This window comes from Procambarus clarkii, chromosome 22, assembly GCF_040958095.1.
Source record: "Procambarus clarkii isolate CNS0578487 chromosome 22, FALCON_Pclarkii_2.0, whole genome shotgun sequence".
Taxonomy (NCBI): domain Eukaryota; kingdom Metazoa; phylum Arthropoda; class Malacostraca; order Decapoda; family Cambaridae; genus Procambarus; species Procambarus clarkii.
In genome coordinates, this window is record NC_091171.1 from 19,335,663 (window position 1) to 19,352,204 (window position 16,542).

At 46.4% G+C, this 16,542-nt stretch overlaps 2 protein-coding genes across 2 annotated transcripts; both read left to right on the plus strand.

Annotated features, from left to right (window-relative positions):
• The first annotated feature begins 2,005 nt into the window (after positions 1–2,005).
• LOC138367429 (mucin-19-like) lies at positions 2,006–4,656 on the plus strand. The gene is made up of 4 exons (XM_069329081.1): positions 2,006–2,482; positions 2,568–2,784; positions 2,826–4,255; positions 4,390–4,656. The coding sequence occupies exons 1-4, from the start codon at positions 2,006–2,008 to the stop codon at positions 4,654–4,656; spliced, it is 2,391 nt and encodes a 796-aa protein (XP_069185182.1).
• Positions 4,657–5,235: 579 nt separating this feature from the next.
• LOC123760518 (streptococcal hemagglutinin-like) lies at positions 5,236–16,091 on the plus strand. Its single transcript, XM_069329082.1, has 2 exons — positions 5,236–5,714; positions 14,078–16,091. The coding sequence occupies exons 1-2, from the start codon at positions 5,236–5,238 to the stop codon at positions 16,089–16,091; spliced, it is 2,493 nt and encodes an 830-aa protein (XP_069185183.1).
• Positions 16,092–16,542: the final 451 nt, after the last annotated feature.

The window sequence follows — 16,542 nt, forward strand, 5'->3', positions numbered from 1 at the left end:
GTTGAATCTTAAGTAATTATTGGAAGTGTTGAATTAATTGGAAGATATATATTAGTACAGGTTTATACATAAAATTTTGTGGCTAAATGAAATAATTTCAAAGTACTTATATATAAAATGCCTATTCAGAATATTATCAGACAAAATAATACTTCAAAAATAACTGAAAAGGTTACAAAGAAAACTAAGTCATAAATATGTGTTGCTGTGCACTTGAGGAGTTGTGTCATTCTTGACAAATGACTGGTGCAGTCTTTTTACCTCTCTTCATAATGTCTTTGTTCCGAAACGTATACCAATGTTTAATGTTCAACTGTGTAATATTTGATTCTTTAATATATTTTCTTTTAAGTCTTTAGTATATGTATAATTCTTTATTCTATACTTTGTTGATATTTGATTTTGGTATTACATATTTTTGAAACCGGTTGTTACTAATTGTAGAGTGATTATCTGAGCATCTTTTTTGTTGCTTTATTTGTTTGAATAGCTTCATTTCATGCCAAGCTGCAGCGTATGGTAGAGTAGGCCTTGCATCATTTGGTAGCTAACATAGTTTTGGTCATTATTTATCTTACAATTCACAATTTCATATCTTGCATTTAAATAGACTGGCACATGAGGAAGATGCTCCTTGTATTTTAGTGTGTGTAATAACTATTAAAAGGACTTTATCATATTGGTAAGCAATCACTATTGATGCAGTATTTACATATGTAAGTACAGTATAGCTTATGAAAGAAATGCAGTAAAAGTGTGAACAAATAATATACACAGAGGTAAAGCTATTTATAATTTATTTAAAACTCTTGTTATTAATTCTTGATATGTATGCAGAAAGTGAGCTGTTTGTGGAGATGTTTTCAGTCATTTTGTAAGTTATTAAAAAAAAGAAATATATATATATATATATTTTATACTTTTTATGAATATTTTCTTGTCCTAAAATAAGAATGCATTTTTATGTGCTGTGTGATTTATGCCTTTTCATTATTATATAATACTGTTTTTATATGATAACTAATTATCGTAATTGTATTCCACATGTATGGATGTGTGAAAATATAAAGAATGGTTTACAGTGTATACAAAATTTGTGTTAGCAAGGAAACTAAGAATACTAGTAATGTATTAATGAAGGGGGAAAAAAAAGATGAATGCATTATGCTGAATTTAACATGGTAGAATGGTATACTATTTCCTTTATGCATGTGTGTGTTTGAAATGTACAGGTTTGCAAATGTGCTTATTTCTTATGACCAGTTTCTAAGAGGATGAAATGAGAAGTGCATGTGGAAGTGGTGTAGATATGCATCACCTGTTCATAATTTGTGTATCTGTGATGTACAAGTGTTACAATTCCTACCCAAACTGAAATCCTCGCCATCAAAGGCCCCCCCCCCCCCATCCCTTCTAAGGAGACTGTTATTTGCCTAGCTGCCCCTCTCACATTGGTGAGGCTCTAATGAGAATGGGACTTTCCGGGGAGGAGGCAGAGAGGTGACAGGCACTAGGATGAAGATAACCCAGTCCAAGAGACAGGCCCAAAGTAACACAGACCAACTGGGACCGAGATCATTAAATACCAGGCCACTAGAATCATGTTAGAACACCAAAACCCCCAAGCAAGAATATTAACCAGGGCATATTGAAGACCACAGCCATCAGCCAGGGCATATTGAAGACCACAGCCATCAGCCAGGGCATGTTGAAGACCACAGCCATCAGCCAGGGCATGTTGAAGACCACAGCCATCAGCTAGGGCATATTGAAGACCACAGCCATCAGCCAGGGCATGTTGAAGACCACAGCCATCAGCCAGGGCATGTTGAAGACCACAGCCATCAGCTAGGGCATATTTAAGACCACAGCCATCAGCCAGGGCATGTTGAAGACCACAGCCATCAGCCAGGGCATGTTGAAGACCACAGCCATCAGCCAGGGCATGTTGAAGACCACAGCCATCAGCCAGGGCATGTTGAAAACTACAGCCATCAACTAGGGTATGCTGAAGACCACAGCCATCAACCAGGGCATGTTGAAGACCACAGCCATCAGCCAGGGCATGTTGAATATCGCAGCCATCAGCCAGGGCATGTTGAAGACCACAGCCATCAGCCAGGGTATGTTGAAGACCACAGCCATCAGCCAGGGCATGTTGAAGACCACAGCCATCAGCCAGGGCATGTTGAAGACCACAGCCATCAGCCAGGGCATGTTGAAGACCACAGCCATCAGCCAGGGCATGTTGAAGACCACAGCCATCAGCCAGGGCATGTTGAAGACCACAGCCATCAGCCAGGGCATGTTGAATATCGCAGCCATCAGTCAGGGCATGTTGAATATCGCAGCCATCAGCCAGGGCATGTTGAATATCGCAGCCATCAGCCAGGGCATGTTGAATATCGCAGCCATCAGCCAAGGTATATTGAAGACCACAGCCATCAGCCAGGGCATGTTGAAGACACAGCCATCAGCCAAGGTATATTGAAGACCACAACCATCAGCCAGGGTATATTGAAGACCACAGCCATCAGCCAAGGTATATTGAAGACCACAGCCATCAGCCAGGGTATGTTGAAGACACAGCCATCAGCCAAGGTATATTGAAGACCACAGCCATCAGCCAGGGCATATTGAAGACCACAGCCATCAGCCAAGGTATATTGAAGATCACAGCCATCAGCCAGGGTATATTGAAGAAGACCACAGCCATTAGCCAGGGCATGTTGAAGACCACAGCCATCAGCCAGGGCATGTTGAAGACCACAGCCATCAGCCAAGGTATATTGAAGACCACAGCCATCAGCTAGGGCATATTGAAGACCACAGCCATCAGCCAGGGCATGTTGAAGATCACAGCCATCAGCCAAGATATATTGAAGACCACAGCCATCAGCCAGGGCATATTGAAGACCACAGCCATCAGCCAGGGCATGTTGAAGACCACAGCCATCAGCCAAGGCATATTGAAGACCACAGCCATCAGCCAGGGCATGCTGAAGACACAGCCATCAGCCAAGGTATATTGAAGACCACAGCCATCAGCCAGGGTATATTGAAGAAGACCACAGCCATCAGCCAGTGCATGTTGAAGACCACAGCCATCAGCCAGGGCATGTTGAAGACCACAGCCATCAGCCAGGGCATGTTGAAGACCACAGCCATCAGCCAGGGCATGTTGAAGACCACAGCCATCAGCCAGGGCATGTTGAAGACCACAGCCATCAGCCAGGGCATGTTGAAGACCACAGCCATCAGCCAGGGCATGTTGAAGACCACAGCCATCAGCCAGGGCATGTTGAAAACTACAGCCATCAACTTGGGTATGCTGAAGACCACAGCCATCAACCAGGGCATGTTGAAGACCACAGCCATCAGCCAGGGCATGTTGAAGACCACAGCCATCAGCCAGGGCATGTTGAAGACCACAGCCATCAGCCAGGGCATGTTGAAGACCACAGCCATCAGCCAGGGCATGTTGAAGACCACAGCCATCAGCCAGGGCATGTTGAAAACTACAGCCATCAACTTGGGTATGCTGAAGACCACAGCCATCAACCAGGGCATGTTGAAGACCACAGCCATCAGCCAGGGCATGTTGAAGACCACAGCCATCTGCCAGGGCATGTTGAAGACCACAGCCATCAGCCAGGGCATGTTGAAGACCACAGCCATCAGCCAGGGCATGTTGAAGATCACAGCCATCAGCCAGGGCATGTTGAAGACCACAGCCATCAGCCAGGGCATGTTGAAAACTACAGCCATCAACTTGGGTATGCTGAAGACCACAGCCATCAACCAGGGCATGTTGAAGACCACAGCCATCAGCCAGGGCATGTTGAATATCGCAGCCATCAGCCAGGGCATGTTGAAGACCACAGCCATCAGCCAGGGCATGTTGAAGACCACAGCCATCAGCCAGGGCATGTTGAAGACCACAGCCATCAGCCAGGGCATGTTGAAGACTACAGCCATCAGCCAGGGCATGTTGAAGACCACAGCCATCAGCCAGGGCATGTTGAAGACCACAGCCATCAACCAGGGCATGTTGAAGACCACAGCCATCAGCCAGGGCATGTTGAATATCGCAGCCATCAGCCAGGGCATGTTGAATATCGCAGCCATCAGCCAGGGCATGTTGAATATCGCAGCCATCAGCCAGGGCATGTTGAATATTGCAGCCATCAGCCAAGGTATATTGAAGACCACAGCCATCAGCCAGGGCATGTTGAAGACACAGCCATCAGCCAAGGTATATTGAAGACCACAACCATCAGCCAGGGTATACAGCCATCAGCCAAGGTATATTGAAGACCACAGCCATCAGCCAGGGCATGTTGAAGACACAGCCATCAGCCAAGGTATATTGAAGACCACAGCCATCAGCCAGGGCATGTTGAAGACACAGCCATCAGCCAAGGTATATTGAAGACCACAGCCATCAGCCAGGGCATATTGAAGACCACAGCCATCAGCCAAGGTATATTGAAGATCACAGCCATCAGCCAGGGTATATTGAAGAAGACCACAGCCATTAGCCAGGGCAAAGACCAAAACCCACGAGACAACTTTTGGAACGTCGCCGAGGTGTCGATGCTATATGTAACCAACAGAGGATTTTCCCCCTATTGGAGACCTCCAGACTTCGTTTGATTTCAGTAGAAAGTCGGTTGTAAAATTTAAAATTCGCCGGTGGTTGCGTATGCGGCTTGGCATTGTCTTGGTCGTAGGTTTGCTTCCACCTCGCTGCCCTACTGGATTTATTATTATTATTATTATTATTATTATTATTATTATTATTATTATTATTATTATTATTATTATTATTAATGATGACCAAACCACAACTCGGAAGATGGAGAAGCGACAACGTTTCAGTCTGTCCTGGACCATTATCAAGTCATCGGTCCGTCATGGACCATTATCAAGTCATCGGTCCGTCATGGACCATTATCAAGTCATCGGTCTGTCATGGACCATTATCAAGTCATCGGTCCATCATGGACCATTATCAAGTCATCGGTCTGTCATGGACCATTATCAAGTCATCGGTCCGTCATGGACCATTATCAAGTCATCGGTCCGGTCTGGGCCATTATCAAGTCATCGGTCCGTCATGGACCATTATCAAGTCATCGGTCCGTCATGGACCATTATCAAGTCATCGGTCCGTCATGGACCATTATCAAGTCATCGGTCCGTCATGGACCATTATCAAGTCATCGGTCCGTCATGGACCATTATCAAGTCATCGGTCCGTCATGGACCATTATCAAGTCATCGGTCCGGTCTGGGCCATTATCAAGTCATCGGTCCGTCATGGACCATTATCAAGTCATCGGTCCGTCATGGACCATTATCAAGTCATCGGTCCGGTCTGGGCCATTATCAAGTCATCGGTCCGTCATGGACTATTATCAAGTCATCGGTCTGTCATGGACCATTATCAAGTCATCGGTCCGTCAAGGACCATTATCAAGTCATCGGTCCGTCATGAACCATTATCAAGTCATCGGTCCGTCATGGACCATTATCAAGTCATCGGTCCGTCATGGACCATTATCAAGTCATCGGTCCGGTCTGGGCCATTATCAAGTCATCGGTCCGTCATGGACTATTATCAAGTCATCCGTCCGGTCTGTACTATTATCAAGTCATCGGTCCGGTCTGGACTATTATCAAGTCATCGGTCCGTCTTGGACCATAATCAAGTCAGTCCGTCCTGGACCATAATCAAATCGTCGGTCCGACTTGGACCATTGTCATGTAATAACCCTGCCTTCTCTACCCTTACTCTCCACTCAGTACCCCAGCTTAATACTGCTTGCAGCTCAGTATGACCACTCACTGAGTTACCGTGAATATAAGCTGAAATATTAAATGAGGAGGAATAGGGATTATTACCTTGAAACTAATAATTAAAAAACTCATTAAACACTGGCACCACCTCCCTGACCATTTGAATGTGTGTAACTTACTGATTCCCCAGGAAGGAAGGGAATCAATAATCATGAACTCAAGGGCAATAGAATCTTGGTAAATAAACCTTGGAATTAATAATGTAATCTTTACTTTATTGATTGAGGATTCAAGGGCAACTCTAATATCCATAAAATAAAAGAACACGGGGAATTTCTAGCCCAGCTGGGACCTAGTGTTCCACTCCCCCCCTGTGGCAACTGCCCACCACAGCATATCTCTGGATCCTTAAAATCTAAAGAAAAATAGACAAAAAAATTTTTATTAAAAAAAATTTGTCCACAGACATGTCTCTTAATCACATAAATACACTGGATACGAGTTTCTAAAACTCCTAATATCCAGAGTTCTTACTCAAGTCTACAGCAACAGCGGGTGAACACATTTTCCAGACTGTACAACACCCTGTTGTTCAATAAGTTCCGCAAAATATAATTAAAAATATATATATATAAACATCAGTTTCTAGGATCTAGTAAATTCTAGATAAAGTTCCTCACTGATCCACGTTTCTAGAGAACCTACTTGATGGTTTTCAACCAATTCAACCATAACAACTTATCTAGAGACAGGGTACTTTTCTAGTAACAAATTTCTAGATGTTCACTTTCTAGATTTATTTCTCTATTTCACTAGTTCTAGTTTTCAACATTTACTAGGGTTCCAGAGTCACTTTCCGAAGATGTACAGATGTTTTACTATCAGATGGAAAATTAAAAGTTGAACTAACTGTTCTGAGTTAACACCATTTACTATTTAATATCATTTATTTTTATATGAAACTTTTTCTAAGATTTCTATAGTTCTTTCCTGGTGACATTTCGTTGAGCTGTAGATTCCGGCGACTACCTCATGTTGCTTGAAGACCTCTGGAAGTTTCATTTCCGGCCTCTGCCAAACTAAGTACAGGGGTCTCGTACTTCCCTCACCTGGCTGAGTGACAGCTGACAGCTGGCGGCTGTCAGCTCAGGTGGACCCCGCTAACAAGAACACGGGTTCACCTCTTCCTAGCGCTTCCAAACAGTTTTTTTTTAGTTTAGTTCATTTTAAATTCATTCAATTGAAGTTCATTCATATCATAGCCCATACCCATCCCGTGGGCGGTAGTGGAAAGGGTTACAGAGGCACATAATGGGCTCAGGGACTGAACCCCACAATTCATTTAGCTAAGCAAGTTACAATCTTGATGAGCTAGTTACAAAATTTAATATAAGTCGTCACATCAACAATGGGTTCGAGATCGACCTCAAGTACATCCACCGCTGCCCACTGGATGGGGGGCGGTGTGCAAGACAAGCATATAAATTGTGACACTAGCTCTCCACATATGTCAGTTGCCAAACAGTCATGATGAATTTTCGTTAATCATGGCTGCCACAGTAGAGCAGAGCTTCGACGTGTCACGATGTCTCGCGTTGGTAGTGAGTTTCGAGTGGCGTTGAAGCTAGAGGATGGCATGGTGACAGGACAGGTGGGCCCTGCCTCAGCTAGATGGGCGATGACATCTACCGGCGTTTACTTGTTATCCCGATACTACTGGGCCGGTACACCTTCCGTGCAACCCCTCGTGCAGCTGAGCTTGGGCCGAAGTACAGGGTTGTACCTCATCAGGTGATTCAGCAGCACTCTGTAGGGGGTAGTGCTGTTCGTACCCGAGACCGCCGTGTTGCATCTTGGTTTCCACAGACGACGCAACCGCAGGTTATAAGAGAGCTGACAAGTCGTTGCAATTAGCGTACTTGTTCGTAGACCACTCGTCTTCCACTTCCGGTTTTCCCGCAGTCTTGACGACGCTGCTGGTGGGCTTGGTTGGTGACCTTGAGACAGCTTGCCCACGGTGATGTGACGTTGACTCCATGGGCTCTGCTCCGTAAAGACAACATGGCTGGACCGGGACAACCTCGTTAGTGACTTGAGGTGTCGGCCGGGTGACTGTACTCCAGTCACCCGTTCCGGGTAACTTATTGACGAGTTATAGGGTACAAGGGGGAGGACTTTATGGGAACAGAGAGAGCCAAAGAGAGGGACTGCCTAGCCTCCTGATGGCTCACTGAACTAAGGGAAACTTGACTTCAAACCGTTATGACCAGGGAGGGTCAGACTGTGACAAATGGGAAGAGAGGAGGAACAAGGGAGAGTAAGATGAGGAAGGCAAGGGAAGAGAGGTGAAAGGGGAGAGGGGGAGAGCCATGATCTGTACAGATCATTACAATCAAGTCGTCGGTCCTACCTTGACCATTATCAAGTCGTCGGTCCTACCTGGACCATTATCAAGTCGTCGGTCCTACCTTGACCATTATCAAGTCGTCGGTCCTACCTTGACCATTATCAAGTCGTCGGTCCTACCTTGACCATTATCAAGTCGTCGGTCCTACCTTGACCATTATCAAGTCGTCGGTCCTACCTGGACCATTATCAAGTCGTCGGTCCTACCTTGACCATTATCAAGTCGTCGGTCCTACCTTGACCATTATCAAGTCGTCGGTCCTACCTTGACCATTATCAAGTCGTCGGTCCTACCTGGACCATTATCAAGTCGTCGGTCCTACCTGGACCATTATCAAGTCGTCGGTCCTACTTTGACCATTATCAAGTCGTCGGTCCTACCTTGACCATTATCAAGTCGTCGGTCCTACCTTGACCATTATCAAGTCGTCAGTCCTACCTTGACCATTATCAAGTCGTCGGTCCTACCTTGACCATTATCAAGTCGTCGGTCCTACCTGGACCATTATTAAGTCGTCGGTCCTACCTGGACCATTATCAAGTCGTCGGGTTACCTGGACCATTATCAAGTTGTCGGTCCGTCCTGGACCATAATCAAGTCGTCGGTCCTACCTGGACCATTATTAAGTCGTCGGTCCGTCCTGGGCCATAATCAAGTCGTCGGTCCTACCTGGACCTACCTTGACCACTTTGATACACCGAGCCCGGGACCTCCCCACTACCTCAGATGGGCTTGGGTGTTCCGCGGGAGCGCGAGGGAGAGCGCGGTAAATTCTGAAAAGTTTTTAATCTTTTCAACTTTGTCAGCTCAATTCTCGTCCTAAGATATCCAATTGGGTATCAATATGTTCGCAATAGAATTCTCTACGGGACTAAATGCATATAAACTCCAAAAGCCCGGCTTACCATCCGCAACTAACAGAGAAAGTGAGAGAAAGTTACCCGGGAGCGCACAAGAGTGATAAAATGTTTACACTCTTTTCAGTTGTGTCAACTCAATTCTCGTCTTAGGTCTTTCATTTTGGTATCAATGTGTTCGCAATTGAATTCCCAACAGGCCTATATGCATATAATATAAAAAACAGCAGCGATCTCCAACCCCCCCCCCACACATGATGAAAACAGGCTGCGGTTACAAGAAAGAGTGCTGCGCCACCACAATTAAGGCGGTTTTCTCTATGAAAAGTGAATATTCTTTTCAACTTTGTCATTTCAATTCTCGTCCTAGGTTTTTCAATTTGGTATCAATGTGTTCGCAATCGAATTCTCTTGTAGCGAGTAAACCTATACTCGCTCCATTATCTCATCATCTTAATGGCATAACTAATTACACAAGCTATAATCCTATCCATATTTACAGGTAACGGTTTTTCCACCCTCCTATCTTACTGTGAGGTGTAGTAACCGTATATAAGCCAGCGATTTGAGAATAGCAAACGGGAGACATCTCCCGTCACGCAGGGTGCAGTCGCACCTTCACAGATCTCCAGTATCATCTATTGATACTGGTGATGGGTCAAAAGGGCCACCTCTTACGAGCTACTCATGCCCGTGCCACCTTTTGGGTGGCTTCATCTTCATCTTAACACATTCACAAGGGAGACATCTCCCGTCACGCAGGGTGCATTCGCACCTCCACTGATCTCCAGTATCAGCTCTTGATACTGGTAATGGCTCAAAAGGGCCACCACTTACGGGCTATTCATGCCCGTGTCACCTTTTGGGTGGCTTAATCTTCATCAATCAGAATAGCAAACCAGTACAATCTCCAGTCAAGAATGTAGCACTCTGCGTAGGCAGTTCTAATCGACCCAAGACGCTACAGCTTCAACACAGAGCAGGCAGCAGACTAGGACCACATCCAGCTACAACGCTCTCCCACATAGAGCTCCGTGACTCCGGCCTCACTCAGCTCTCTGCTCTGCTCCAGGCTTCGTCTCAACGTCTACGACACTGCTGTATCCATGACTACTAAATAAATATGAAACTCACTAAACACTGTGTATCTAATCAACCCAACAACGTAACATAATCGTACGTTACACTCTACAGGACTAAATGCATATAAAGCCAAAAAGCCCGGCGAGAAAGTGAGAGCGTGTTACCCAGGAGCGAGCCAGAGCAATAAAATGTGTACACTCTTCACTTTGGACATTTCAATTCTCGTCTTAAGTATTTCATTTTGGTATCATTGTCTTCACAATAGAATTCCCTACAGGAGTATGCAAATATAAAGTCCAAAAGCCCGCCGTACCATCCACAACACGCAGGGAAAGTGACAGAGCGTTACCCCCGTGAGCACTAATAAAGAGCAATAAAATGGGTATTCTGTTTTCAACTTTGTTACCTCAATTCTGGTCCTAGGACTTTAATTTTGGTATCAATGTATTCGCAATGAAATTCCCTAGAAGAGTATATGCACATAATGTCCAAAACCGCAGCAAGACCTTCCCGAAAAAAAACGCTACTGTTGCCGCACTTCGGACTCAATGCTGAGTCCTCGCTGGACTTGCCCCTATTTTGTGGAGGATTCAATGGTGAGTCGTCGCCGGGCGAAAATGATAATTTATTAATTAAATATTAAATTAAGTCGTCGGTCCGTCCTGGACCATGATCAAGTCGTCGGTCCATGCTGGACCATTATCACGTTGTGTGATACTTGACTTGAATGGAATACTTGACTGAATAATAATAATATTAATAATGTAATAACAATCAGTTTCCGTGGTGTAGTTGTAAGACACTCGCCTGGCGTTCCGCAAGCGCTTTGTCATGGGTTCGCATCCTGGCCGGGGAGGATTTACTGGGCGCAAATCCTTAACTGCCTTAACTGTAGCCTCTGTTTAACTCAACAGTAAAATGTGTACTTGGTTGTAACAACGATTCTTCGCGGCGGGGATCGTATTCCAGGGACCTGCCCGAAACGCTACGCGTACTAGTGGCTGTACAAGAATGTAACAACTCTTGTATATATCTCAAAAAAAAAAAAAAAAAAAAAAATTGGTTTATAACATTACTGTGGATATGACTGCAGTGATTACATAGGTGTTTGTATCTTTGATACGTCACTAATTACGCAGAGAAGCAGAAGCAACTAGCTTGAGTTGAACCACGTCAGTACAATTAGGGGAACAGATGGGTTCGAAGGGTAGAAGTGATCCCGCCTGCATCTGTAAATGTAAGGCCGGCAGCTTTAGTGGACCCGGCCGGGCGGAGAGACCGGCCGGCCAGCGGGTCGAGACTGGCTGGCATCAGCCCCTTATACGGTGGTGGCCGGGCGAGGCGTCTCCACACATTCCTCGCCGAAAGGGCACGGACCCGCGAATAGGCATGCGCTTGGAAGCTTGCTGGATTAACATTTTGTAATATTTAAAAATGCCAACGCTTAGACGTCGATAATTATTTTTTGGTGTAGCCCAAATAGCACGGGCTATAGTGAGCCCGTAATTGAGTTCGGTTATTCACGATAACCTTGTTACTGTGATATCTTGGTCAAAATTTTATATGAAGGTAGAGTTTCCTTCTTTTCGCACTGATTAAATCTTTTGTGTTAATAACGTTATCTTAGTGGCGGATATAGATGTACAATGTTCACTAGTGTGTACTCATTTTCAACTGCCTTTTTAACTATAGTAATCGCTGTTGATTTTGCATTTAATGCAGCTGCTTTTGTTGGTTGAGTTTGATGCGCAGGGCTTCAGTTCCTTCACATTCCAGCTGTATAGGTGTGCCGGGTCAGTCCTCTCCGGACACCACAACTGCCATGCGGACATGAAGGATTATTACTCGTAGATGATGCTTGAGGAGACCACAAGTACCGTATAGGAATCCGAGGAATACGGTGGCCTTGCCCTGGACTATATCCGATCCTATCTTAGTGACAGACACCAATGTGTAACCATCAATGATACAACCTCTTCCACTCTACCAATAACCGTTGGAGTGCCACAGGGCAGCATCATAGGACCTCTTCTATTTCTTATATATATCAATGATCTGCCTAATGTCTCTAATATTCTTAAACCTATATTGTTTGCTGATGATACTACCCTCATCTATTCAGACCCCAACCCACATACACTAAGTAATGTTGTGAATAATGAATTAAAAAAAAGTCCACTTATGGATGTCAATTAACAAACTAATACTAAACATAGAAAAGACCTACTACATCTTATTTGGAAGCAAATCATCGAATGCAATTCAGCTACAGATAGACAACATTAACATCAGTAATAAAAATGATGGCAAGTTTCTTGACCTATTCCTAGACAAGAGACTCAACTTCAGCACCCACATTCAACACATAACTAAGAAAGTCTCTAAAACAGTTGGTATACTCTCCAAAATAAGATATTATGTTCCTAACTCTGCTCTCCTCTCACTATATTATGCACTAATCTATCCCTATCTTAATTTTTTTTTTTTTTGAGATATATACAAGAGTTGTTACATTCTTGTACAGCCACTAGTACGCGTAGCGTTTCGGGCAAGTCCTTAATCCTATGGTCCCTGGAATACGATCCCCTGCCGCGAAGAATCGTTTTTTCATCCAAGTACACATTTTACTGTTGCGTTAAACAGAGGCTACAGTTAAGGAATTGCGCCCAGTAAATCCTCCCCGGCCAGGATACGAACCAATGACATAGCGCTCGCGGAACGCCAGGCGAGTGTCTTATCACTACACCACGGAGACTGCTCTACGATGGTGGCAGGCATTTAATTATGGTATCTGTGCATGGGGGTCTACCACTGCAAACCACCTAAAGTCCATCATCACCCAGCAAAATTCTGCTATCAGAATAATAACAAACTCTGCTTTTAGACAACACTCAGCTCCCTTGTTTAAATCCCATAACTTGCTAAATATTAACTCCCTCCACACATTCTCTTGTGTCAACTACATTTACAAAACCCTGTTCTTAAATGCAAACCATGCTCTGAAACTCTCTCTGGACAGATGTAACAGGACCCATTATCACCACACCAGAAATAAATGTCTCTCTGATATCCCCAGAGTCAAACTTAATCTGTGTAAACACTATGCAAATTAAGGGACCTAGTCTATGGAACTCACTCCCTAGTGAACTGAAAAGCTGTCAAACTTTTGCCTCATTTAAAAACAAAACCAAAAAGTACCTAATTTCATCTTCGTAGTTTCCTACACTGAGCTTTAAATTTGCTCTGTATCTAGTGTTACCCAATCTCCCAATCTCTATGTACTTAATTCAAACAACTTTATCATTGTGTTCATTGCTGTCTTCTTTATGTGCTAGCCATATGCTGTATTGTGCCTGCGAAGTTTTGTTAAACTACCATTCAAGCTGTCATTGCAATCATTCTGAGCTTCCTATGTGCTTTAATATACCTACAATTTTTCTCTCATCTTTTATTTTTTTTCATGCTATGTAACTGTTATCATTTTTATAAATTTTGCAAGTATTTACCTACTTATAAGTTTCTTAGATTAAGGACCTGCCCGAAACGCTGCGCGTACTAGTGGCTTTACAAGAATGTAATTACTATGCTATGTATCCTCACAATCCCAATGTACCTTCTTGTATATAAATAAATAAATAAATAAGTATATTTATTTATTTATTTATATATAAACAAAGGGTCTTAAATTCTTGTAAAGTCACTAGCACGCATAGCGTTTTGGGCAGGTTTTTAATCCTATTTTTTCCCGGAATACGACCCGCCAAATCGTTTAACAACTAGGTATTCATTCACTACTGGGTGGACAGAGGCTACAGTTAAAGATTGGCACCCGGTCAAACCTCCTCGGCCAGGATACGAACCCAGTCCAAATCGCTCGCGAAGCTTACCACTGCACCACGGGGACAGCTGAAACCTTATTAAGAGTTAGTTGCTACCATCCTGCCTCTGCCACCGTTGCTGCCTCTGCCAACTTCGTTGCCTCTGCCAACTTCGCTGCCTTTGTCACAGTTGTTGCCTCTGCCACCATCGCTGCCTCTGCCACCATCGCTGCCTCTGCCACCATCGCTGCCTCTGCCACCGTTGCTGCCTCTGCCACCATCGCTGCCTCTGCCACCGTTGCTGCCTCTGCCACCATCGCTGCCTCTACCACCGTTGCTGCCTCTGCCACCATCGCTGCCTCTGCCACCGTCGCTGCCTCTGCCACCGTTGCTGCCTCTGCCACCATCGCTGCCTCTGCCACCGTTGCTGCCTCTGCCACCATCGCTGCCTCTACCACCGTTGCTGCCTCTGCCACCATCGCTGCCTCTGCCACCGTTGCTGCCTCTGCCACCGTCGCTGCCTTTGTCACCGTTGCTGCCTCTGCCACCATCGCTGCCTCTGCCACCATCGCTGCCTCTGCCACCGTCGCTGCCTCTGCCACCATCGCTGCCTCTGCCACCGTCGCTGCCTCTGCCACCATCGCTGCCTCTGCCACCGTTGCTGCCTCTGCCACCGTTGCTGCCTCTGCCACCATCGCTGCCTCTACCACCGTTGCTGCCTCTGCCACCATCGCTGCCTCTGCCACCGTTGCTGCCTCTGCCACCGTCGCTGCCTTTGTCACCGTTGCTGCCTCTGCCACCATCGCTGCCTCTGCCACCGTCGCTGCCTCTGCCACCGTCGCTGCCTCTGCCACCATCGCTGCCTCTGCCACCGTTGCTGCCTCTGCCACCATCGCTGCCTCTGCCACCATCGCTGCCTCTGCCACCGTCGCTGCCTCTGCCACCATCGCTGCCTCTGCCACCATCGCTGCCTCTGCCACCGTTGCTGCCTCTGCCACCATCGCTGCCTCTGCCACCGTCGCTGCCTCTGCCACCATCGCTGCCTCTGCCACCGTTGCTGCCTCTGCCACCATCGCTGCCTCTGCCACCGTCGCTGCCTCTGCCACCATCGCTGCCTCTGCCACCATCGCTGCCTCTGCCACCGTTGCTGCCTCTGCCGCCATCGCTGCCTCTGCCACCATCGCTGCCTCTGCCACCGTCGCTGCCTCTGCCACCATCGCTGCCTCTGCCACCGTTGCTGCCTCTGCCACCATCGCTGCCTCTGCCACCGTCGCTGCCTCTGCCACCATCGCTGCCTCTGCCACCGTTGCTGCCTCTGCCACCATCGCTGCCTCTGCCACCGTTGCTGCCTCTGCCACCATCGCTGCCTCTGCCACCGTTGCTGCCTCTGCCACCATCGCTGCCTCTGCCACAGTTGCTGCCTCTGCCAACTTCGTTGTCTCTGCCACCGTCGCTGCCTTTCTCACCATTGCTGCCTCTGCCACCATTGCTGCCTCTGCCACCATCGCTGCCTCTGCCACCGTTGCTGCCTCTGCCACCATCGCTGCCTCTGCCACCGTTGCTGCCTCTGCCACCATCGCTGCCTCTGCCACAGTTGCTGCCTCTGCCAACTTCGTTGTCTCTGCCACCGTCGCTGCCTTTGTCACAATTGCTGCCTCTGCCACAGTCGCTGTCTTTGTCACCATTGCTGCCTCTGCCACCGTCGCTGCCTTTGTCACCATTGCTGTCTCTGCCACCGTCGCTACCTTTGTCACCATTGCTGTCTCTGCCACCGTCGCTACCTTTGTCACCATTGCTGTCTCTGCCACAGTCGCTGCCTTTGTCACCATTGCTGTCTCTGCCACCGTCGCTACCTTTGTCATCATTGCTGCCTCTGCCACCGTCGCTGCCTTTGTCATCATTGCTGCCTCTGCCACCGTCGCTGCCTTTGTCACCATCGCTGTCTCTGCCACAGTCGCTGCCTTTGTCACCATTGCTGTCTCTGCCACCGTCGCTACCTTTGTCACCATTGCTGTCTCTGCTACAGTCGCTGCCTTTGTCACCATTGCTGTCTCTGCCACCGTCGCTACCTTTGTCACCATTGCTGTCTCTGCCACCGTTGCCCCCAGGCCAATCGTCAGCTAGGTACCAACGCCCACGTACAAGCTGGCTAAGAGACTCAACTCGCGGTTGGCATTCTACGTACCGAGTGCATTTAGCCTTAGGTCGCCGAACGAACTCGTTGACTTGTTGAGAGGATCACGGGCCGCAGGTGTAAGAGCCTCCCTGGACGTGGAGTCTAATCTGAGGATTTCAATTAAACCTTATTAAAGTGGGGATAATGCTGGTATTCACTGTTACGCAGGACAGCGGGTCATACAGAAGGCAATAAGTCTAAACTGTAGGCTGAAGCACATGTATATCATGGTTACAATCAATGTTTTAATGTATGAATATGTGAAAACAACTTTCACATGTTCATACTGCCACACAAGGGCAGGGATGGGTTCATAAGTGATGCAGCTTAGAAGTAATATAAATGAAATTGTTCTTCATTCTTTAAAATGGACAAGCACATTTTGGATAAATTGTTAGG